This window comes from Cyprinus carpio, chromosome A6, assembly GCF_018340385.1.
Source record: "Cyprinus carpio isolate SPL01 chromosome A6, ASM1834038v1, whole genome shotgun sequence".
NCBI lineage: Eukaryota > Metazoa > Chordata > Actinopteri > Cypriniformes > Cyprinidae > Cyprinus > Cyprinus carpio.
The window spans coordinates 14,062,504-14,088,520 of NC_056577.1; the positions used below are offsets into that span (position 1 = coordinate 14,062,504).

At 35.2% G+C, this 26,017-nt stretch overlaps 2 protein-coding genes and 1 long non-coding RNA gene across 6 annotated transcripts; 1 reads left to right on the plus strand and 2 right to left on the minus strand.

The window, feature by feature from the left end:
* On the plus strand, nt 1-2,169 carry LOC109092319. The gene is made up of 2 exons (XR_002018210.2): nt 1-209; nt 1,486-2,169. It is a non-coding gene; the product is annotated as an uncharacterized LOC109092319 (long non-coding RNA).
* Nucleotides 2,170-2,192: 23 nt separating this feature from the next.
* LOC109092311 lies at nt 2,193-7,791 on the minus strand. The gene is made up of 4 exons (XM_019106069.2): nt 4,764-7,791; nt 4,096-4,449; nt 3,305-3,411; nt 2,193-2,773 (listed from the first exon to the last, which is right to left on the minus strand). Exons 1-4 carry the CDS (start codon nt 4,822-4,824, stop codon nt 2,597-2,599), a joined length of 699 nt encoding a protein of 232 aa, XP_018961614.1. The 5' UTR covers nt 4,825-7,791; the 3' UTR covers nt 2,193-2,596.
* A 1,078-nt stretch (nt 7,792-8,869) lies between these two features.
* LOC109092012 (BUB3-interacting and GLEBS motif-containing protein ZNF207-like) lies at nt 8,870-17,167 on the minus strand. 4 transcript variants are annotated; one of them, XM_042758141.1, is made up of 12 exons: nt 16,971-17,167; nt 16,402-16,528; nt 16,182-16,320; nt 15,912-16,085; nt 15,733-15,808; nt 15,578-15,648; nt 14,669-14,811; nt 12,621-12,713; nt 11,981-12,193; nt 11,627-11,792; nt 9,422-9,604; nt 8,870-9,198 (listed from the first exon to the last, which is right to left on the minus strand). In XM_042758141.1, the coding sequence occupies exons 1-11, from the start codon at nt 17,009-17,011 to the stop codon at nt 9,444-9,446; spliced, it is 1,404 nt and encodes a 467-aa protein (XP_042614075.1). In that variant the 5' UTR covers nt 17,012-17,167; the 3' UTR covers nt 8,870-9,198; nt 9,422-9,443. The 4 variants fall into 4 exon arrangements, with proteins under 4 accessions (XP_042614075.1, XP_042614073.1, XP_042614076.1 ...); XM_042758139.1 differs by having other exon boundaries at nt 8,870-9,604; XM_042758143.1 differs by lacking the exons at nt 8,870-9,198; nt 9,422-9,604 and adding an exon at nt 9,772-11,436.
* Nucleotides 17,168-26,017: the final 8,850 nt, after the last annotated feature.

Consider the following 26,017-nt stretch of genomic DNA (forward strand, 5'->3'; position numbering starts at 1 on the left):
AGTACACTGTGTTATATCCTGTTTTCTTAGTGACTCATTTCTGCCGTTTGTCTGTATCTTTCTCTGTCTGTTGGCAGCCATGCGCGTCTGCGTTGCATGTGTACCTGTAACAGGTGTACCTTCTATCTGTGTCAGAACTTTCTTCAACTCTGAGCTCGTGCAGACGGTTCAGACCAAACTCTACACGGTCATCTTTAGCAACTTCTCAGGTTGGCTTTATCTTGGTTTATCACCTTTCCTCTTTACTTATCTCTTTTGCTTTTATCGAAATTCATCCTTTTTTTTTCTCTATTTACTTATTCTCATTCCGATTCACATTAGTTTGGCAAAGTGCACCTGGCTTAACATGCTCATAAACCTTTGACCATATACTACATGAAAATATTTGACAGCCCTAGGTAGCATTGTTGCAGTTATGATGTTCTGTGGACTGACACCTTATATCAGCGCTGGGCTGTAGATTTTTGTGGATCACTACGCATTTTTGGATACTTTTTCAATTCACTCCAGTTTAGTTGTATGGCACTTTTCACAAACATGTAGATCCAAAAGGAGCTTTAGAAAGTGTAGTGCCACACAAATCCCCCCAGTGAACAAGTCAAATGACAAGCGAGAAATTCCCAAAGATATTTAAGTAGATAAGAAAAATCCTTTGATGGAACCAAGAATGTAGGGACTTTTTTTGCTGGGGAAGCCCCCTTTTCTTGTACTTTATACAAACATGTATGTCTGCATATAGACACGTGTTAATCTGTGTGTTAGTAGTTCTAATGGTAATATTGACTAACTTGTTAAATTATAAATAATGACTACACTGACTTCTAATAAAATAATAATTAATATGATATGCAAATAGAAGGGATACACCCTCATATACATCCTTGCATATACTACTTACAACAAAAACAGTGTTGAGACTGTCATGGCAAATGGGCAGCAGGTATGGATTTGGGGTTTAGATTTAAGCACAATCCATTCTTAATGCTTTTAAAATTCATGTTTAAATTTGTGTCATTCTCATCTGATTTGCAACTTTTTGAAATGCAGAAATTCAGTACTTCATTCTCCTACAGGTTGCAACTCAGTGATCTAGTTATGTCAATTTTTCCTCTTTATTTGCTCTTCTTAAGGTTTCTTTGTGGTCTCCATGCCATAGCTATTTCCTGACACTGAAATTGGTCATGTTTCTTCATCCTTCTTTTTGGTTTGAGTTTTGTAATGTTTTAGTGTTGCAAATTAATATTATTTTCTTCATTCCCTTTAAATAACACTTGTTTGTACACAGCATTTATCCTATTCATTTGAATTCATTGGTTTGTTTCTTTTCAGGCATTATTGTGCACTAAACTTGTGCTTTAGTTTTATTTTGATGTTCACTAAACTTATGATTTATATTTATCTTAAGCTACAAAAGCTGTATAGTACATGTAAGGTATTAAAACACATGCAACCTTTTTATCTATTAATTACTATTTTCTTTCTCAGGCATATTACCCATGCTGACCTGAATAGCTCTACGTTTTGGGTCAAGAGCGAGTGTTGGAGCCACAGTTTGTGCTATGCTTGGCTTTGTCATGTACAGAGCCCTCCTCAGATCTCGATGAGCAGAACCAAAAACTTACTTCGTTCATTTCCTATCTGCCCTAGTTATTTCCCATGTACAGGGAAAACCAACAGAAATGTATACAGTTTTTAAAAAGGAGGCACAAAGCAACAGCTGTTATATTTCTATTTAATTATTACTGTATGTACATTCCCAGGTCTTGGGACTCTATTTGAGACATTAAACTAGGATGTTTTTCATGAACTATGATTCAAGCAAACTGTAAATATGTTGAGAGACAAAGTGAATAAAAACATATGGCATTCATATTTAAAGCCAACAAATTCAACATTTTTGTTGGTCTCACTTTTGTCTCAAAATGTCTGATGGACTGTTTACAGTCCAAAATCAACCAAGTGTGAGACAAGACAGGAAGCCACATCTTCTGCATGTGAAAAATGAAGCGGTGCAAACACTCTCAGTCTTCTATAATTTATTTGCATGCTTTAATATTTGACATAATGTCTAAACGAAACAATAATGTGAAAGTCTGTCAACTGTATTTTTTCCCCTTTGTTAGTTTCTGCCTCTTCCCAAGTTTTCAATAAACAGGTCCTTCAACAATGTATTTTGTGAAATCACAAAATTATTAAATGTAGAGAATGTTCAGACAGTGGGAAACTAACTACCACTCTAATTCTATTCAGTTCCACAAAAGAGGTTAAAAATGAAAAATAAACAACTTTTACCAGTGTATCACATAATACAAAATACTGTCTTGTATCATAACTATTTTGTGCTACAGACACAAAGCAGATAACTTCTCTTTAAAAAAGGCTGTAAGCTGACATTCTGTATTTGTAGCATTAAAATTATGTCTTAAAGTACCATTAACATGAAGGTAGGATGAAAGATGAAAAGACCAATTTCATGCTGACAAACTACTTTTAAAGCTGATGATTCAGAAAGGTTTTGTGGGCGAGCTGGAGCTGGCATCACCATGAACGTCGACACTTCAGTAGAGTCACTTCTCAGTCAATACATTTTGTTAAATCAATTAACATAAAGATTTTCATTGCTGAACAAGTGGCCCACAGAGCTGTTTGCTTCCTCCGGTTTTGCAATATCAGTGTGACATCTTGTGGCTTTTCCTTTGGTGGGCCGCACCCCAGCCATCTCCTCATAAACAGGAACTACAGGCTGTGGCTTTCTACGGTTAGGCCTTTTACACTGTATGTGAGAGGAAATTGGTAGAAGGTAGGGTTTAACTGAAAAACTGAATATGTAGTGGGGAGTCAACCATATATATCTATATAGATCAGAAAAGACAGCTTCTTTAAACCACATGTAAATTTCTGTCACATAAGATGTAAAGGCAAATATAGGTCAAATGACTGAGAAATAGTCCAATTACTTAGTTTTAAATAAATAAATAAAGATTTAATCAACAGTTTAAGAATTTTTATTTTTATTTTATTGAACCAATATTCTAATACAAAAAGTTGAAAAGTAACCTGAAACTGAAATGAGATGATTCATATATACATTTATTTTGAGGAAAATAAAATTATAACTACGGCCCTGTTGTTATATGCAATTTCTTCTAATTTAATTTAAAAGCAGTCCTCCTTGTTCATAATAAGGAGTATGTTGTATTACTATCTTATTTCTTCTTGCCCAGAGAACAACTAATTAAAACATGACAAGGGTTACTCCACTCTCTCCTAAAACCGAATTTGAAACTAAGAATTAAATACTTACACAGTAAGCTGTAGTGAGAGTGAAAAACAGAACACCCAGCAGACATGCACCTCCAGAGATCACATACAGCAATGGCAGGTAACTTGAACAATTACAAGGCTCATGAGCTGCAACACAGTCACAAAAACACACACAAAAAAAAGAGAAAAAAGTTCAACAATATAATCTGTTGTAGCATAATATTCACAGGAAATGTGAATAGATGAATTTCTTACACAATAGCCCCATGTGCAGAGGTGAGATGACAGTCACATTTTTAGATGAATCACATGCACCGCAAAACACATGCAAGTTATGCACAGTTTCCTAACACAATTGTTTATCAGATTTCCTTTCACTCATAGTTAAATAAACTGGGGTACTAGTAAATTGCAGATATCAAATGTCTTGGGTTACAAAATGTATCCATACAGTTTAACACGATTAAAGTTGACTGAAAAATTCAGATACTACAAGCTAACACAGTAAAAAATAACACTAATCAGTCTGTTCTTGTTGAGGTAGAATAAATGCACATTGCAGGGTTAGCCAATCAACAGGATACAATTAATTGTCTTACTGTTGTATCCAAAAATAGCACGCTACATTGCATGAAAATCATGCTCTAAGTTAAATATTTTCAGCTGAAAATGAAACGTATTCTGTATGTTTTTGCTTTTTAAAGAGAACGGTAGACAATGCAAGATGAACCTGTTTTGGACTATTTACTGTGTTTGGAGGGGATATTACTGTAGACCTGGACTGTTTCATGTAAACTCATTTTTGAAGTGATATCAGTAAAGGTCACCTACAGAAGTCTTCAACATAAATGAAGAACTCCATCTTGCCAGGAACATTCTTATCAAAAGGAAGATCGCCATAGTGGAATTCACAGTGGTACACGTCCGAGTCCTGTCCTTGCAGGTTTGAGATTGTCAGATGAACTGTGTGGTTGTCCAACTCATCACGTACAGTGATACGATCCTTGTCCTCAGATTTATTGATACTTGATGGGAGTCCTTTAGAAAGATAAAGCACTCGTCTGGACTGTAGCAACCTGCGATTCAGCGAAAAGGCAAATGGGATTTCTTCTTTATTTGCTGATTCACAGGAAATGTCAATGGATGAATTTCTCACTCTGTGGATATAAACAATACCCCCATGTGCTGAGGTGAAATGGCTTAAAGTTAGTCACATTTTATAGACGAGTCACATGCATTGCAAAACACATGCAACTTACACAATTTCCTAACACAACTGCTCTAGACTGCCAAAATAAAATTCAAGATTAAGTCTTAAGAGAACACTTTTGCTGGATAAATGTAACATTTCTGACTGCAAAGAGTTGTGGACAAAAATTTCTGCATGTAAACTTCAGTTTTACTGCTGACCATTTTATTCAATTACCACAATGTATTTAGACTTTTATAAAAAAAAAAAAAAAAAAATAGGTTTAAAACAGAGTCAAATATTAACTTACCAGTTACCGAAGGGGTGATAAGAAACAAGAGAACAACATGAGCATACTTAAAACCAAACATTATTAAAAAGTAAATTAATGAAAATAGTGACTATGATTAGAAAAAGCCAGATAGTCTCCGAGCGTAAATCATGCCACGTAAAAATGAGGAGCACAGTGTTTAGACTCCACCTTGATGGCTGAAGAGGAAAAGGAAACAAGAATGAAGTGATTTGTCAATTTCAGTTTCATCATTGTGAAAACGTACAGATTTTTGTGTATAGTCATTCTTAAACTGAGAAACTGACTGTTCCTTACTGTCCTCTTTAATTACTGACAAACTATTTTCCTGCTTTGACACATTCAATCTGTATTGTATAAAGCACTATATAAATAAAGGTGACTTGACTTGTTTAATAAGTAAGCCAAAAGTGTAGTATATATTTAATAGGCTAATAAGGTCACACTTTAAGTATGGGGACCAATTCTTATTATTAACTAACTATTAATTACAACTTTTGCCTTAATAAACTCTGTATTACTACCTATTAACAGTTCGTAAGGTAGTTGTTAAGTTTAGGTATGGGGTTAAGGGATCATGTAGAATAAGGCATTAATATGTGGTTTATAAGTACTAATAAACAGTCAATGTTAGTACTATGCATAATAAGAAACTAGTTAATACTGGTCTCTGAATTAAAGTGTTACAAATAATGATAGTAGGCTATTTTACACATAAATCATTGGTGTCTAACCAACCACTAAAGTCAATCTCAATGATTATTAAGGTTAAAAATAATTAACTAACAATAATAGGGGAAGTAAGTTAAAATTATACAAATTAATTTGAGTGCTTCGTCACAATCTAAAAAGAAGGATGAGAGATGCATATCCACTGTTTTCTTTTGGCATTTAAACCCTGAACACAAACAGCAACAACAAAAACTAAGTTTAGCGGTCATTTCTTTACTGATTACACCGCTTCGCTTTGCTTGTTTACAGGTTTCTTGCAAAAAGACTGCCTATGCCGGTTATCATCAGATTAGCAATATGAAAACGTATGCTCCAATGGACGGCACTGTCCATTTACTTTTTGAGTGCTGAAGACCTTTCTTCAGCGGACATGAACTTTATTAATATCACAGTATCAGTAGTTATACTGCCTCTTAGTGGATATACAGAGAATACAGACACATTGGTGAACAGAAACAGGCTATTGGTCATGTCAGTTAAGAAAAACCAGGGGAACGGGAACAATGTATTCTGAGTGTCATAAGTTTACATCAGGGGACATGCACACGATGTTACACATCTGAGAGGGTGGGAAAGCAAGTAGTCAAAAAGGATTGTCATGTACGAAAGAGCTTGGGAGGAAGATACACTAAATTTGGTTAAGTTATTAAATGACAAAATTATTTGGCCAAGAAATGTAAACTCCAGCATATCATGGAACAATAACAAGAAAGCTCACAGATATACAAAAAACTCACAGAAAATAAAGCATATATTGACAACAATGTAATCAGTTATTTTGTTTCTCTCTTTGTTTTTGATTACAGCAGACTCACTTTTGGCTACTACTGTAAATATAATTGTATATTCTACCAATAACCACCAACAAAGTTTTAACCAGTCTGCTATTGACTAAATTCATTAACATGGGAGAAGATTGAAAATAAATATCATATTGATCCCTGTGGAGATGATTTTACACCTTTAAAGACACCTTGTAATCTGTCAAATAACATTCCCCAGTATCAGTGTTGTATGCAGACTATACAAAAGCATTTTTTCTTAATGCTCTCCAATAAAATGTTTATAACAAAACGTTTAACAAACTGTCTTAAACTTCACCTTTGTAAAGGCCCCGATATACTTCCAACGAAGTTCGTTTTCGTTTGGGGGCAAAAAGAAGTAAAAAAAAAGCTGAGCGAAGGTATACTGTTTTTGAATATTCCAACACTCCTGCGCTGCTAAAGGTGGGGTGTAGATTAATGTAAACTTATCCACCTTTTTCTTGTTGTAAAAATGTAATTTGTACCCATTTGTAAGTTCTGTGGGTCTGTGCATTGTAGTCTACTCTTCCAGGATCAGGAAACAGTCCTCCATAAATTGCGTTGCACACATCTAAATATTTGGGTTCAACTGTTCTGGAACAGTGTTGTAAATACAACTAAACCACTGATTTCTAGCTGCGTCCTCCCCAATAGTTAAAAGAGGCCAAACTGTCCTCCCCAACATTTGAAGTGCTTGCATTGACCTGCTGTACTCCATTACACAGTGCTCTTGTTAGGATGATTTTTTTTTTAAAGTGATATAAGAGAGTGAAGAAATATATGGAAGTTGCAAATCTTTTAGTATTAGTCAACTGTTTTTTAATTTTAGAAATATGGCCATTTTGAGAGAGAGAGTTGAAAGTTGCGTTTGTGAATTACCTGCATCTGTCTCTCTCTCTCTACAAAGCTGTGAGATTAGTTACTTTAAAACAGCTATTTTTCCTCCTCGTTGCTGGGTAATATAAGCGATCTAGGATGATATTTTATTAATAAAAGACGTGGGGCAGCGTGCAAGTTTCTGTGCTCTGATTTGTGTGCGAGTGATATGTGCGCGCATTGATATAGGTTTTTATATATATACACTATCATTCAAAAGTTTGGGTATTAGATTTTGTTTGTTGTTGTTTTTTTACGTTTATGTGTTACCAGTGCAATAAACAATCTAATCAGCATCTTGATATGCCACACTTGTAAGGTGGATGAATTATCTCGGCAAAGAAGTGCTCACTAAAACAGATTCAGTCAGATTTGTGAAAAATATTTGAGAGAAATAGGCCTTTTGTGTACATAGAAAAAGTCTTCAGTTCAGCTCATGAAAAAAGGGGGCAAAAACAAAAGTGTTTATAATTTTGTTCAGTGTAGATCTGGATGACAAATTAACACAGATAACATGTATGCACTCTCCTTTTTGGTCCAAACCAAAGAAATTGAATACCCAAATAAAAAAAAAGATACGGTTCATGAAACCTTTGGATTAGAAGCATAATTGTGGTCTAAGACAACAAGTGACAGATGTCTTACTCTTTTAACTTTACTACTGTAATATGTAGAAAACAAAATCCTTAGATTGGTAAAAATCCATAGATTGGTACTGTATATTGCATATTAAAATCCAAGCAATGAAGTGCAGTCAGATTAGATTACAGATATTTATTTCACATTTGCAACATCACAAAACAAACAAACAAACAAACTACCTTCTCTACTATAAATCCTAAGAATACTTTTCAGCAGTTTATATGTTCTGACTTAACTATCAACAATAAATAAAGAACTTTTTCCTTCAAAATAACACCAAATTGGGAAGGAAAGATGTAATCCTATAGTGTGAAATCAAATAGCATGTCTGTAATTTTGAAGTAATCATAAACACCATGGTTGCATGGTTATGGTGTGTTGGATTAGGGATAAACTAAACTTTGAAAGATAGTAGCTCTCCAGGAACAGGGTGGGCAACCCCTGATTTAAGGGCATGAAAAATCTGATAGATGTGTTCAGACGTTACTCTAAATAGCATGACTGTCTGGCAAACACTTGACTGGTTAAATATCTTCAGGACATTTTTCCTGCTTTTCCCCAAATGCTAAAACAGTTTCTGGTCAATGAAAAAAGTAAAACCATGGGTGAAATACAAAAACATGCAGTAAAATCAGATCCTGTATAATTTCATTCACACAGTGGCTCTTACCTGCAGACCAGGAAATGCTTCCAAGCCATTGTACGAATTTAATAGTGGTAACTGAGAAATATCAATCAAGCATGTCACAGACAAATGTGTGGTGCATTTTAAATCCAACTTCTGGAAAGCTCATTCATGCAACTAGGTTATCAAGCAAAAATGTATAATTTAACAGTTAAAAATGTTAAGGAGTGATTACAGCTTTACTCTTTACTATAAATGAATTTTAATGGTGTTAACACGAAATACCTTTATGAACATTCCAGAACAAACTTATTACAGAGTGAGTGTATCTGTAACGTCATTATGGCTTTATCAAGAAAACCAACCTGCCTGAAGACTCCACTGTTCAGGAAACACACTCACACAAAAACAAAATCAAGAAGAAAAAAAAAAATACAAAATTTAGTATGTTTTATTACAATACATAACGCAAAAAATAACAGGGAGACACAGTTACCCTTGTGCTATTTAACCCCTGAATAAATGGATGCAGACAGTTAAACAAAAACAAAAAACCATGACAACAGTGATCTGAAGCCCTCACCAAGCTGATGTTGGGGACGTAGAGTCCAACAGCACAGTATGGTGCTGTGAGGGCTTCACTACTAAGATAAAAGCAGAAATCTTACTGGGAACTTGCCTTGAGTATGGAGATACTGTTAGGCCAGCGGCTTCAATATATTATGAACCTTTGTCTAATATACTGTACTTGTACAACCTGAATGAAACACAATAGGAAAAAAAGCAATACATGTATCAACTGTAACATTGATACTGCTGTTATCTTCTTTGTCTTTATTTAAGGGCTGAAATCCAAAACTCTTGTGTGATATTACATATCTCAAATGTCCAGTATGCAGTTTGTCTTCAGCAGTGGGTTTAGAGCTCACTGGATTGGCTACATTAAAAGCACAAGATGAGAAAAGGTTTAACCTCCAAACCTAGTGGGATGACAGCACCGTTTCAGTATCGGCTGCCTGGAGACATTACAGGTGGCCTTATGCCCATAGGAGGCCCAGGTGGGCCAGCTTGGTATGAAGGCACCATTGGGGCACTCTGTCCATAAGGAGGCATGCCACCAGCCATATAACCAGGAATGCCCTGTGGAGGACCACCGTACTGACCTGAAACCAATAGTACATAGTGACTAAACATCTATCCTTGAAGCAGTTAGGTCTCCCATACTTAGTGATTTAGGTAAATGCATTTACTTGAGCAAGTTTTAAATAATTTTGCACTTAAAATTCCCTTATTTTAGTAAGTCAGCATGTGTTTATGGTATTCAGTGATGACCTATAATACAGACAGTTCAGGTCCTTGACTATGACTGGCATTTACAGCAGTTACATCTCTGTATAAGTGAGCCACTGCATGCATTTATTGCCTGGTAACCACTCTGCTAATCAGTACTGAAGAACTACATTGTTTGGCGAAAGCATGATCAAATTACTTTTTTGTTTCTATGTGTTTATTTTATGAAATGTTGTTAGGTATGTGTAGTTTTATAAAAACAATTAATAGCGAAGCTGTGGTTTACAGTGATTTTAGATCAGCAGTTCAACAGTTCCCCTTATCTGCTCTAAAACCACTGTCAACCACAGCTTCTCTGTGCGTATTGCTTTAAAAATGAAATGCAAGTTTTGATTAACTGAATGTTTCACTTTACAATTCAAGTGCATTTAAGAAGTTTATAATTTGCTGCAAAGCATTTATTGTTGCTTTGTAAATGTCCTTCCCTTTAATGGGATGGCAACATGAAAGTATGATGCATGGTATAAAAATGGCATAAAGCAAATAAAAAGGTGCTTTTAAATGCTGGGTTTTAATCTTTATTCTAAATTATTCCCTGTTAATTGATCAATATAGAAAGTCTGTTAATGAAAAAAATCAAGGAATTTTATTTAGTTGTGTATAAAGGCCCCAATATACTTAAAGGGATACTCCACCCCAAAATGAAAATTGTCATTAATCACTTACCCCCATGTCGTTCCAAACCCGTAAAATCTTCTTTCGTATTCGGAACACAATTTAACATTTTAAATAGTGCCATTTTGAAGAATATTAGCTGTTCGCACAGCTAACGCTCTTCTGTGTCAGCCTGAAGAGTGTAAGGTGTGCGTACAGCTCATATTCTTAAAAATGGCGCTACGCTGATGTGGAGAGATACAGAGGAGACGAATTGTTGAATAAAGTCATTATTTTGTTTTATTCGCATACAAAATTTATTCTCGCCGCTTCATAACGTTACGGTTGAATCACTGATGGCAGATGGACTATTCTGACGATGCTTTTCATACTTTCCTGGACCTTGACAGTGTTACTTATTTGGCAGTCTACGGGACAGTCTCAATCCTCCCGGTTTTCTTCCAAAATAAGTTAAATTGTATTCCAAAGACGAACAAAGCTTTTACGGGTTTGGAACGACATGGGGTTAAGTTATTAATGACAGATTAATGACTGATGTAACGTCATTTTGAACAAAATCCAGCCAAAAAACACCTTCGTACTACCATTGGTCTGTGACAAATATGTCATAGGAGGTGTGCTCTGAGGCTCCGGGTTCATTTCGTCTGTGGAGTCCTTGGAGGTGAGATGTCCGCGCAGTGGAGAGCTGCTTTATAGCAGCAAATTAAGTTTTGCTTTTGATGAAATGAGCCACTGATACTGTTTTTCATTTTTAATACTGCTGCTTGCTTTTAAGCAATATATTGAATAAAGCGCCATGTACATACATGTGACGTGACTTCATGGAAGTGCTAATTTGCAGAGCTTGTGCAAACATATTGAAAAAAATATATATTCTTGATGTTTTCTCCACTTTTGTTGTCTTCATTTAGTTACTGAGAGGAAAGCGTGCAGCACATATTTACATATTCATATAAATGTTGCTTTCATCAGCGTTGGGATGTTCGAAAACAGTTTACCGCTGCTCATGTATTTTGAATTTCTTTTATCCCTAAACAAAGAACAAAAAGGAACTTCATTTTGAGTATATTGGGGCCTTAACTGAGCTCAGTTTATAAACAAAATGAAATAAATCTGAAAATGTATGTGTATTCACAATACCAATAATGAATAAGACAAAAAAATAAATAAAAAGAAAAAGAAATACTAAATAGAAATATGATCTACAGACACAATCTTACCATGTATGGGATGCCTTATGCCAGGCTGCTGAGGAGGTATAACCCGCTGGGCAGGTATCATTCCTCCCACTGCTCCACTAGGGGGAGCTGAAGCAGCAACTGCTGCAGTCTGCCCAGGCCGAGGGATTAGCCTCTGGTACCTAGGCAGCTGAGCCCGTCTCTCTTCCTGAATTGGGGTCAAGATTACAACAATGTCATCAGTCACTTGCAGTAACAAGAACACACTCTGGACTGCATGTATTCTCATGACATCAGTTAACTCTAATTTGTGCTTCAGCAATATTTCATACCAGTTAATGCATTCACAATTACTTACTGTCAAAAATAGTAGTTAAAGCAAAACTCAGCACTCACCAGAGAGATATCCTCATCAGGGTGCATCAACTTACTGGTAGCACTCAAGGTGGTGAGGGTGGCTGGCTTACTTGTGACTGTGGCAGGGGGTTTGGCCACAGTGCTGGAGGAGGCAGCAACAGGGGGAGTGGAGGAAGGCTGGGTGTAGGCTGGGAATGTCACTTTAGGAGAATCAGAGGTGGTCGATGATGGTCCCGATACTGTCTGCTGCGCCTGAAATTAAAGCAAATTTTCAAAATATACTCGCAATAAAGGCAAAAGTCCTCCCCAATCACAGCGCACACTGCCAAAACATCCACAAAAAAAAAAAAAAAAAAAAAAAATTAAAGGCAAGTAAATCCGTTTTAGATAAATACAGGAGCTTTAACATTTTTGCCAATTAAAGTCCAAAAAAATAATAACTGGTAGTAAAAATTTCTTTGCCACAAAAAAAAAAAAATCTAATTGTACATTTAACACGCCCAATGCAAAAAGGTATATGCATGCATGAAGAAACAAAACAAAACATTAACCAACTAAATATCTGCCTAAATATCAAGACAGCTTAATAAGCATGTGCATATCTTCTAATGACAGACACCAGCGTGTTTCATCTGCATGTTGTGGTGATGTAAAGAGAAGCACACAAACTAGTGCATACTTGGGCAGAGCTAGGGAACAAAGGCTTAGAGGAGGCAGACTGTGTCTCTGCACTCGCAGGGGCTGCGCTGGGGCTCGCAACACCAGTCCCCATCTGAAGCACAGAGAGAAAGGATAACAGTAAAAAAAAAAAAAATAAAAAACCTTTCTTTTGACTCTCTGAAAGAACTGAACCTTGAACCTATTCAGTTAGTCTCTTTAGTAACAAGATCTGTTTTCACAGAAAGAGAAGATACAGACCCTTTACCATACATGCTCACTAAAAATGTACAAAAATTGTACCTTTATGCATACAACAGCTTATCACTGGGGCAGCACCCTCAAACTGACCACCTTTTAGTGGAAGATATGGTATAACGCTGTCTCTTTATCAGGGTGTCTACAGATATGAACAAGTTAAATTTAAGACTTTAACACCTTTTTAATACCACCTTATGATTTAATACCAAACCTGTAATGGAAATAAACATTTTATTACATATGCATGTGTAATATTTAATGTGTTTAATTTAAAAAGAAAACAAAATATAATTGCTGTCAAAAATGCTTTTCATATCAGCAGACAATATCCCATACAAAATATTTCCACAAAAGGACTGCATCACTGAGATTTTTGGTGTAAAAAAATTATTCTGAAGCAATTTTTCATCAGTGTTCTATCAGCTTTTACATACTTAAATCTGCATGTTTTTAATATTTACCTTTTAAAAGGCCAATATTTTTAACCTTATTAAATGTCATATTCCATGTCAGTTGATCAAAATATTCAATATACACTATAGGGGTGTTTCCAATCAAATTAAATAATTTACACAGCAGAATTACAACTGCAGTAAATAATGTTATGAGATTAATGTTTGAAATACAATTTTGAATATACAAATAATAAATGTTTGAGAAAAATGCATACTTTTAAACATGAGACTAAACCGCCAGTAGGTGGCAGTAAGTCACTTATTAATTCAACCGGTTCTTTCAAAATGCTGAATTATTCAGAATACCAAGTGTTGCTTGGAGATGTGCAATATTTCTGTTCTGATCTTTGTTTGGAACTATTTTCGAACAAAACTGTCAATATTGTGTCTAAAATGTAAGTAATATACTTAAATACTTGTTTGTTGAACTAAAATCAATCTGACATTTGCAATCGTGAAAATATTCAGCAAAATAGCCCCCTTGTCATGGTGTTAATTAACTACTTCATGTTTTAAATAAACTAAAGATTTTGACTTTTGATTTTTACCTCAGTATGTTTGTTCTGTGAGTTTCTTTATGTGTGCCGTTACTCTCATTTGATTTGATTTCTCCATGAAAGTCTCTCATAGAGACAGGCAGCATGAGCCTCAACAGCATGACACTGACACCAGAAATGCACTATCCATTATCAATCGCTGTTTATGCTGAATGTAATAAAATCGCAAGAATCATTCTTGTGTTTCAATACGTCACTAGTTATTTTTTGTAACTTAAGTTTTAATCAGGATATTTGTCCCGTCAGGCAAGTAAAATTCTTGAACCATTTCAGTAAACTTGCATAAAGCCCGTTTAAAGTAGATAAGAGGCTGGTCAGCTCTCTGATGATGCAGTAACTACAGCAGGGGAAAAAAATCTTCAGTCTGTCCAATGATTGTACACAGTCACTGGGTCTGTCAGACTCTAGAATTTTTTGTGGTAATGTGACCAAAAATATTTAAGACATTATGAGCCTTTTTAAGGACGCGGCCACCCTGTTTAAGGGTACTGCTCCAATTGCAAGTTGTTGTAAACTTAAACATACAATTTTCTGCACATTTTGAATAGTGTATCACCATATACCTTTCTTATTTTAATGTGCAACTAGCTATTCTCCTTTACTGGCACTGTATTGTCAAATAGAAAAGTACATGTCTATTACAATAACCACTATGTTTGTATTGTTTCTTTCTTTGTATTTGTTTGTTTCTTTGTTTCTCTCCAATATCTTTTTTGATGATCCCTTCAGTTTATCTATTCACAAACAGTGGCTACACATACTCAAGCAGTAAATAAGTCTGGTTCTATATTCAGTACCTGCACAGCGCTGGGGAAGAGAGGTTTGGATGCAGTGGACTGTGTGGGAGGTACAGCTGGTCTGCTGGCTATTCCAGGTGCTGTGACAGGGGCCGCAGGTGCCATTGGAGGCATGCCAGGCCTGGCAACATGTGGTGGCATTCCTAAAAACAAGAAAATTATTTTCTACCACAACCATTTGACTAGGAATGTTTTTTGTACTCAAGCTGATGCAAAAAAATGGCTATTATCAATAATGATATCACTATGCTTAAACATGAAAATAATTGCTAATACATCAAAATTTTGGCAACTGAAAATATTCAGATGAAACGGCAAAATGACTGCAAGTTTGGCCACAATAGTTTCTTAGGGCTAAAAATAACTGACCAAAACTCTGACGTTTAACTAGTGCTGATCAAATGAAGCAGTTTAATTTACCTGAGAATAAGACCTGAACAGCACAAAAAGATACACTACAACCCAAACTGAATACTTTTAAATGAAAACTAAGTTTGGTTTCGATAAATTAATTTCAGTGCATCACTAAAAATAATAACGACTGTTTATTATTAAAGCAGCACTAAGTAACTTTTGGCACTCTAGCGGTTAAAAAACAGAACTGCACACACCCCGCAGAAGAACATTATAACCAGAGCTACTTCTCTTAGTTTATGTCTATGGTGATTCACGTAGGTATGTGTTATTCCGCAGCGGTGACAACCTGACCAGACTACAATATTCCAAATAGAAGCACTTATAAGTGTACCGTAGTGATCCGAGATAAGACAAACACGGTTTGGAAAATCAATTCATGAATTCCGCTCATTATAAACATTTTGCAAATTTTGAACATAAGTTACATAGTGCTACTTTAACATGAACTGGACTTTCAGTTATTTATTACCAATAATTGTCAACAACACTGACCTGGTGGCATGCCAGGCATCATCGGAGGCATTGCTGGACCTGGGGGCATCATCCCTCCCATTGGCATCATGCTATGCATAACAGGACCAAAGATACCTCACACTGGGCCATAATATATAAGCTTATAAACTCTATAGCTGAAAATTAAGACCTACCCAGGTGGCATGCCTGGCATTACTGGTGGCATCCCAGGAATCATTGGTGGGACACCAGTCAACATAGGTGGCATGCCTGTAGGAAGTGATATGAGATATTTATGTGGCACACTTTTGTTTGAGAGATATTTAAACTATTGGAGGTATTTAAGAAGTATTTAAACTATTGGCATACACACCTGGATAACCAGCTGGTAGCATGCCTTGGGCCTGAGGTCCAGGATGCATTGGGGGCATGTAGGCTGCCTGAGGCTGAGCAGCAGGCTGCTGAAATGATGAAGGTCCAGCTTCATCTTCATCTTCGTCGTCCTCCTCATCGGAATCATCCTGATTCTGCTTCTTCTTCTGACTCTCTGCTCGGTTAACAAAACAGGTTTACATTTCTGTCACAATCCATTCTATCAATATTTTACACACCAATTAGTTGCCTGAGAACTATAACACCATACCATGTGACTTTTGTTCAAGCACTCTTCTCCGATCTTGCATGTCTTTATCTGGAATACCCTCCATGCCATAGATTTCCAGTTCTATGTCTGTTCTTCCTGGTATTGCATTAGGAACTGAGTCTATAGTCTCTTTGTGCACCTTTAAAACAGATTTAATAATTCAACACCCCTTACCATACATCAGCGTAACTGTATTAAAAGACATCAAAACTCTCCATACCTGCATGCAATGTATGGCTAATCCAGGTCCTGTGTAAAGCTTCTTGTGACATATATGACATTTGAAATGTTTGGCTTTTTGGTGCTGAATGAGAATCTTTTCATCATCAAAATCTCTGTTGCAATACCTGAAAGTCTGATTAAGGATCACATTGAGGGGGAGGAGAGAACGTTATGAATAGAAGAAATAAGTAAAGAGCTTTAGATCAAACTGCAATGTGTAAAAGACAAGTGCTGATAATAGTGAGATAAGCATTTGACTGTGGTTATAGATTATTACAACCCAAAATGTTCAGAGAGCGCCTATGATGCCCAACACGCTGTCTAGTGCGACAGTTCACTACAGTGAAACAAAGCTATTGTGTCAAAAACACACCCCTAATCCTAAAAAACAAGATACACTAAATGACTTTAAAAGCACAAAATACACCAGTGTGTAACATACAGGTTTCTGTTTTCTTCTGATATCTAATAATAAATATGACAGCACTGTGAAACTGACAGCATGAATACACGATCACGCTGTTGCAACATAGCACTGCACAGGTCGCAGTGCCATGAAAAGGATACCAGCACCAGGGCTTCATTTGCTTCTTCTTCTTTCGTCCCATTTTAATAATAACTCGATAATACCTTCTAAACCAACAGGAAAGGATTCAAAACCGTAACAAAACGCAGCTTTTTGATTTCAGGTCAAAACACACAAAAAACGGCGCGACTCAGCTAAGGTCTCTTTTCTTCTTCTTCTTTGACGTTTAATGGCGGTTGGTAAACCAGGTTAGGTGCATATTCCGCCACCTACTGGGGTGGAGTGTGAGGCACTCCACCCCAGTAGGTGGTATTATTAAAAATAATAATTATAATACCACCTACCCTACCTTTCTATATTTTCTTATATTACGTTGTTGCTTTCAAAAAAAAAAAAAAAAAAAAAAAAAAAAAAACAGAGCGTCATATCATTTAAAAGAACTGTTACGTATATTCGGCAAAGTTAAAGAATTTATACCAACAGAAATTGAATCGTGTTTTTATTGAATTCTTTCCCTTTCATATGCCATACAATTGATTATTACATGATTATATACAAAACCAGCTTGGTTAATATACAAAACCAGCTTGGTTTTGTATATTATACAGATGACGACCTTTATTTCCTTTATCCCACCTCTCCTGCCACATATTTTTAATAGCTGTTTTAATTAAGCCTTTCATTTCAGATTTCCCCAAAGGTATTTCTAAATCAATAACATTATGTTTAAGGGCCTGTTTGGCTATCTTGTCCATAGATATACATAATGTATATCTATGATCTTGTCCTCTTTTTCCTCCTCTTCTTCTGGTCTTAATGGCGGTTGGCAGACCAATTTGAATGGCACACTCCGGCCACCTACTGGATAGGAGTGTGGAGCGCATAATGGTTAGGAAGTTGGAAAATAATGGTGCGTTCAAGTCATCTCGTATCGATCGTATTTACGAGTTGAATGCACATGAACGCCACCACAATATCGTAAATACCAGTGGGGAGCTCGGGATTTTCTTTAAGCCCCGATCTGTACGAGTTGGGGGCGTGTCAGTGATTAACATGGCGGAATCAATGGATGCAACGTCTGTAGTTGACGTTAAATTTTAATCGAAATTCCCAGGACGACTTGAACGCACCATAACAACACAAATGACAATGGGGGAGGTGAGAGATAGGGAGAACCCCCCACCCCCCCCCCCCCCCCTTTTTTTTTAATACAACGGTATCTTAAATTCTATTAATCAGTCTCATTTCTTTTAGGAAAAAAATAATTCATGAAATATTCTTGATTGTTTTGTGCCATTTCCTAACAGAACCTGAGGTGACAAGTTATTTATTCCCAAAGATCTTAAAGCTTGAATTAGTTGAAATCTTGCTCTTTCATATGCATCATACTCAATGCAGGAATGTGCCTCTGTCCGCTCGCACATTCCTGATGACGTCGAGACAACACATCACTCAAGAAAAATAGGGGAATTCTTTGCTCAAGGATTGAAACATGGTTTAGATTACATTATTGATGAAGAACAGGCTGGATTTATTCAAGGACGACATATTAGTAACAATATTAGATTGATTTTAGACATGGTGGATTATAATGAGTACATATTAGACAATAGTTTTATATTATTTGTTTATTTCCATAAGGCTTCCAACACTGTTCTAATATTCTAATATAGTAATATAACACATTTCTAATATTCAAATCAGTTAAAGGATTTTTAGGCTGCATTAATTAGGACAACCAGAACTGGGAACACTTCCAGTATCACACGATGTACTTGCTACATCATTAGAAGAATGGCATCTACGCTGATATTATTCTGTTTCTTTCTTATTCTAAGGTCACCATAGCCACCAGATCCAGTCTGTATCCAGATCAGATGGTCACTGCAGTCACACGGATCCAGTACGTATCCAGCCCAGAATGTGGATCAGCACCTAGAGATGACCTCGACAGCCCTGAAAGACAGCGGAGACCAGAACAACCAGATGAGTCCCAGAGACAGATCCCCAGTAAAGACTTTGCCTCCTAGACGGCCACCGGGACAACACCACAGTAACCAGATGAGTCCTCTGCACTTTGCTGCAGCCTGGAATTGAACTGCTGATTTCTTCTAGCCAGAGGAGAACTGGCCACTCGACTGAGCCTGGGTTCTTCCAAGGTTTTTTCTCCATTTTGTCTGCGATGGAGTTTTGGTTCCTTGCCACTGTCGCCTCTGACTTGCTTAGTTGGGGACACTTCATTTCCAGCGATATCGTCGACTTGATTGCACCGATACTATTTAAACTGGATGATGACATCACTGAATTCAATGATGAACTGCCTTTAACTGAAAAGTGAGTGTTTACTATTGTCATTTTGCATTATTGACACACTATTTTCCTATTTAATACTGTAAAGTGTTTTGACACAATCTGTATTGTTAAAAGCACTATATAAATAAAGGTGACTATACAGATTATGATTTTTTTTTTTAAACGATTGAATTTTTCGGATTTGGCAAGTATTTTTTAAAAGCTGTTAAAACATTATACAAAGGATGCACTAGTTCTGTAAAATTGGCCAAAAGAACATCTAATAGATTTGAAACTGTCAGAGTAAGACAAGGTTGTCCATTTTCTCCTTTTTATATTTCTGTTAGCAACCCAATTAATGACTCTTCATCTCAAGAAAGGATATTTTTAAGGAATTACAACTATGGGAAAATAATTTATGTCAGTTTGCAGACGATATAAAACTCTTTTTTAAAAGATATGCATGGTTAATAAAGCTGTTGGGTCCGTGTACGTTTTGGGTCCGTGTATCTTTTGGTCATTTGATTTTTTGTTTAATTTTGTAAGTAGAAAAATGAAAAACAGCTCCTTTTTCGTTTTTTAATTTTTTGCAAAAAACGAAAAACAAGAATTCGGCTTAATTTTTAGTTTTTCCGTTCAGGGTTAGAAAAATGAATAAACAGCTTGAATATTAAACTCCCACACCCGCTCATTAATTAAACAAAAAAAAAAAAAAAATCAAAACACAAAAAAAAAAATCCTTCTGCAGTTTAATGAAAGGCTGAAAAGTAATTAAATCCGCGCGGCAGAATACTAGTCCTCTGCTGCAGCAGCAGTTGTACAGATTCTTAAACATTTTATTGCAACTACATTTACTCTTTTTCTCATCAAACAACCAGACAAATGAATGGCTCGACACAACCTGTTCTGTGGCAGAGCCTAGGGCTTTCTTCTGTGAAGATATAAATTCTATGCTTTGCATCAGCTGGGCATGCCAGGGCAGGCTATATCCTACCCTGGTCCCCCCAGTAAGTATGTTTGTTTGTTTAATTAAGTAATTAATTATTATTATTATAAATATTATTAATTATTTCAAAATAATATTTTAAACACTAATACAAAAAGGAAAGAGTAATGCTTTGACTTGGGTATATTCAGAGCTGGGTAGATTACTTACAAATTGTAATCCGTTACTGATTCCAAATTACATGACAAAAAATGTAGTCAGTAACTAATCCACTACATTTCACGTTTTAGGTAATATAGTCAGATTACTTTTTGATTACTTTTGACCTAACTCGTTTATCACATTGATTTAAACATCTTGTACCATACTGATGTAAAAATACAAAGAGTGAGAAAATACATTCCTTTCACTGTAATTAACAACATGAAGTGCATTAAACATTATATTACATCAAGGTTTCCCAAATTTGGGGTTCGTAAAGGAACTGGGGGGGGGGGGGGGGGGGTTTTGTAAAATTAAAATAAATCATACACTTACTAAAAAAGATGAAATATTTTATGTTTACCTTCATTTTTTTGTGCCATATGACTATTCATCTATGTCAGAGGGTACTTAAAGGATCACTGATTATGATTTCACTTTTTTTAACTTTAGTGTGTAATGTTGCTGTTTGAGCATAAAAAACATCTGCAAAGTTACGATGCTCAAAGTTTAACGCAAGGGAGATATTGTCTTTTTGCAGAATTGCTGATTGACCACCCCTTTAAAGTAAATATGTTAGGTAAAAAGAGGTTCAGAGGACAAAGAGTTTGAGAATGTCCTGCAAATAAGAAATAATGAGAATTTGTGCATTTTAATGAGTTTGAAAGACAAAAGCCTTTCAATGATACATAATAATACATGGTTAACATACTGAGTGATCATTTAAATAAAAAATAATGCGTTCATCAGTAGGTGATGCAATGTTGAAACACTTCTTAAACCTGAAATTATTTTTGTAAACCCATTGGTCAAATGCTGTATAGCCACCGGATTAATGACTGATAACTGTGTGAATGTCCACAAACTGGAAGACTTTCTGAGTGTATATAAGCGGTAGACTATTTTAGAAAGGAACATTTAAAAAAAAAAAAAAAAAGAGGAATTAGAGAGAATCAATAAACGATGAATCATTTATTTCTATTGTGTGAACAATATGTAATCTATAAAAAAGTAACTGTAGTCTGATTTAGTCTGACACTTGTGCACTCGCACACAGGGAATGTAACACAAGATTTACATAAATGTAATTAATTGCCATTTGGTTTGTTTCTCACCAAACCTTACTGTATACCTTCAGAACGTTTGGACTATAGCATACGCCACGAGATGCATATTATTTTATAACAGATTTGCATCCGCTTAAAGAATGAAGTAGTGAAAGTCACCGTTCTCTGCCATTAAATGGGTAAGTGCGAGCAGGACATTTTTGTTGTTTGTGTGTTTCGGAAAAAAAGAAGGTAGACCTAATAAGCCTTTAGAAAAACATCTGACTAGTTACCCTAGTTAAATAAAACAGAAAGTATTGAAGTGCACAGGGAAATATGCAGCAATCTAAACAGTTTATTTAATTAATATTGAGAATTAGTTGATGTTCACCTGGATTTGTTCCTCAAGAGGGGAAATAATTTAATAAGTTGTCATTTATAGTCATATGGTAAAATGCATATTTTTATTTGTGTACATTCAAAATGACTACAAAATGTCGTCCCTTTGAAAAATAAAGAAAACAACAGAATGCACTGCTTTAGCGCAAAACATGAACCAATACACAGCTAGTAGGCTGCTTGATGCGCCTATTTTTAAAAGTCTACATTAAGGTTATTTGACGTTAAATGCATTATTTAAGTCATTTTAGAATAAATCACAGTATATATCATGATAAAAAGTGACTTTACAGTTTGGAAAATATGGTAGGCTATGAAATCCCCCCCAGCAGCAGCAGAGGACTAGTATTCTGCGCGAGGAACTGCAGAAGAACTGATGACAGTTTGATCTTTTTTTTTTTTTTTTTTTTTGTCTGACCAATCAGCAGAAAGGGGCGTTTAATTCCCACCCACGTGTAGAAATCGAAATATTCAAGCTGTTTTATTTTTTTTTTTCAACCCCTGAAAGAAAAACTACAAATTTAAGCCAAATTCTTGTTTTTCGTTTTTTTGCAAAAAAAAAAAAAAAATTTAAAAACGAAAAAGGAGCCGTTCTTTAAGCACAGCCTTGGATGAAATCAATTAAAAAAAAAAAAAAAAAAAAATACACCAACAGTTTTGATAGTTTGTTTTTTCGTTTGAAACAGAAAACAAAATAACGAGAAACCACCTGTTTTTCGTTTGTCGTTTCAAACCAAAAACAAAGAAACGGTAAAAAAAGAGCCGTTCTCCCGTTTTTTGGTTTCTGAATCCAAAAACGAAAAAATGACAAAACCAAAATCAAATAACGGTCCGATTTTGGTTTTTTTTGAAATTCCTTTTTCCATTTTTTCGTTTGAAGATCTACACTGAAATACAGACAGGTTGGCCACGTGACCCGGAAGTAATAGTAAATATGGCCTATCAAAATAAAAGCCAAGCTTTTAGAACCATAGACATAATATAGATATGATGTCTATGTTTAGAACGGTCATAATATGCAGCGCTAACGTTATACCAGAGTAACGTTAGAAGAAGAAAAATCAATTAATAAATAGCCTTATATAAACCTGGACCGGAATAAATATGTTAGCAACAGTAGTTTATTACAGCTATTTAATATCGTGCCTATCCAGACATCACCAGTCACGTTTAATGAGCGCATTGTTTGGCTCAATACAGTTGGTAATATAGGTTAACCTAAGAACTTATTGTGTGTGCGGAGTTGTTACTGTTAGCGCTATATTATATAATTAAATTTATATTTAATGTGGTTTCCACCGTAATGGATAACTGTTCCCCCTTTCTACCAGCAGGTGGCAGTATTTCAATGACTGACTGTATGGTGTCTTTGGGTAACTGTTTTAAATCAAGATTACTGATACAGATGTATTTATTGTTGTTCATTTTATTTTGTTTTTGATTTTATTTGCCTTTACAGAACCCAGGGTTTCAGAAGAAAACAAATATGTACTGCTTAATTACAGGGAAATGTGCCAAAACATTTTATGTTTAATGTAATCCTGCAGCTATAAAACAATGGCATATTGGATTTTAATATTTGTATCAATATAAGTGTTATGTAGCTTCAGTGAAGATGTAACCAGCAGAAAAAAAATATGGATGTTACTGTCATACAATATAGAACAAGAGGCTTATGACACCAGAGATATATAGGGGATACAAGGGAATGTTTAGACATATCATTACTATGACTACAATTTTTATTAAAATTTAATTATTGCAGGCAATGGGAATATATAACTATTAACACACTGTAACACTAACAAGTGAAATGAGACAGATGAAAATTGCTTGAGACAACTGTTGAAATATTTGTTGAAAAAATATTCAGAATCTTGCAGATGTGATGGAAAACCCAGTTGTGGCACCGTGCTGCCGCAGCCTCGTTGGATGCCGGGTCTGCGTTGAGCAGTGGCCAACTACCTCGCCGCACTGCCCAAAATGCAGGGACGAGATGTTCCAAGAAAAAAATTTGAAATTACAGGGATGGGGGAGATTGTGAATGTTTTGAAGGACACTATTAGTTAGGGAATTGCTTTAGTTAGTTTTTTTTTTTAGGTTTAGGTTTTAAGTTAAGTTAAATGGTGAAGTTTGGTTATGTTCATCTGTTATGTTATTTTATGCAATTAATAAATTGCTCAATTTTATTTTCTATTATTCTCACTTGCAGAACTCCTTTTGTTGTATTCATTTTATGTTATTTTATGCAAATAATAAATTAATATAAATATTTTAATAAAATAAATTATGTTCACTTGCATGACATACTGCTTGTTGTCTATTATACACACTAGAACCACACACACCCACTGGACTGAAGGCCTATATGTGAGACATGTTTTTTAAATTTGTGAGTGTTACAGTCAACTCCTAAAACTTCACGCAGTATAATAGCACATGTAAATCAGACAATCAAACATGAGGAGAAAGAGCATTTTATTGAGTAGGCTAATGCCTTAAGCAGCTGTGCTAAGAAACGTGATTTTTTAAAGCACAGTTGTAATGAAAATAATGGGAAGTGTTTTAATTACAGAACATAAATTAATATCTCCATGACAGTAGCTCGCACAAAGCAGACACAGTGCCATGTTTACTATTACTTCCGGGTCACGTGGCCAACCTGTCTGTATTTCAATGTAGATCTTCAAACGAAAAAATGGAAAAAAAAAAAGGAATTTCAAAAAACCAAAATCGGACCGATATTTGATTTTGGTTTTGTCATTTTTCGTTTTTGGATTCAGAACCAAAAAATGGGAGAACGGCTCTTTTTTTTACCGTTTCTTTGTTTTTGGTTTTAAACGACAAACGAAAAACAGGTGGTTTCCGTGTATCTTTTGGTCATTTGATTTTTTGTTTAATTTTGTAAGTAAAAAAATGAAAAACAGCTCCTTTTTCGTTTTTTAATTTTTTTGCAAAAAACGAAAAACAAGAATTCGGCTTAATTTTTTGTTTTTCGTTCAGGGTTAGAAAAATGAATAAACAGCTTGAATATTCGATTTCTACACGTGGGCGGGAATTAAACTCCCCTTTCTGCTGATTGGTCAGACAAAAAAAAAAGATCAAACCATGCTGTCATCAGTCCTTCTTCAGTTCCGCGCGGCAGAATACTAGTCCTCTGCTGCAGCAGCAGTTGTACAGATTCTTAAACTTTTTTATTGCAACTACATTTAAATCTTTTTCTCATCAAACAACCAGACAATGAATGGCTCGACACAACCTGTTCTGTGGCAGAGCCTAGGGCTTTCTTCTGTGAAGATATAAATTCTATGCTTTGCATCAGCTGGGCATGCCAGGGCAGGCTATATCCTACCCTGGTCCCCCAGTAAGTTTGTTTGTGTTAATTAAGTAATTAATTATTATTATTATAAATATTATTAATTATTTCAAAATAAATATTTTAAACACTAATACAAAAAGGGAAAGAATAATGCTTTGACTTGGGTATATTCAGAGCTGGGTAGATTACTTACAAATTGTAATCCGTTACTGATTCCAAATTACATGACAAAAAAATTTAGTCAGTAACTAATCCACTACATTTCACGTTTTAGGTAATATAGTCAGATTACTTTTTGATTACTTTTGACCTAACTCGTTTATCACACTGATTTAAACAGGATAATCTTGTACCATAATGATGTAAACATACAAATAGTGAGAAAATATATTCCTTTCATTGTAATTAACAACATGAAGTGCATTAAACATTATATTACGTCAGGGCACACAAAAAAACAGTTCTAAAATTAAATGAAAGGCTGAAAAGTAATTAAATCATAAAAATGTAGAGTAGAGTTTAATGAAAGGCTGAAAAGTAATTAAATCATAAAAATGTAAAATTAAAATAAATCATACACTTACTAAAAAAGATGAAATATTTTATGTTTACCTTCATTTGTTTGTGCCATATGACCATTCATCTATGTCAGAGGGTACTTTTTTTAACTTTAGTGTGTAATGTTGCTGTTTGAGCATAAAAAACATCTGCAAAGTTACGATGCTCAAAGTTTAACGCAAGGGAGATATTGTCTTTTACAGAATTGCTGATTGACCACCCCTTTAAAGTAAATATGTTAGGTGAAAGAGGTTCAGAGGACAAAGAGTTTTGAGAATGTCTGCAAATAAGAAATAATGAGAATTTGTGCATTTTAATGAGTTTGAA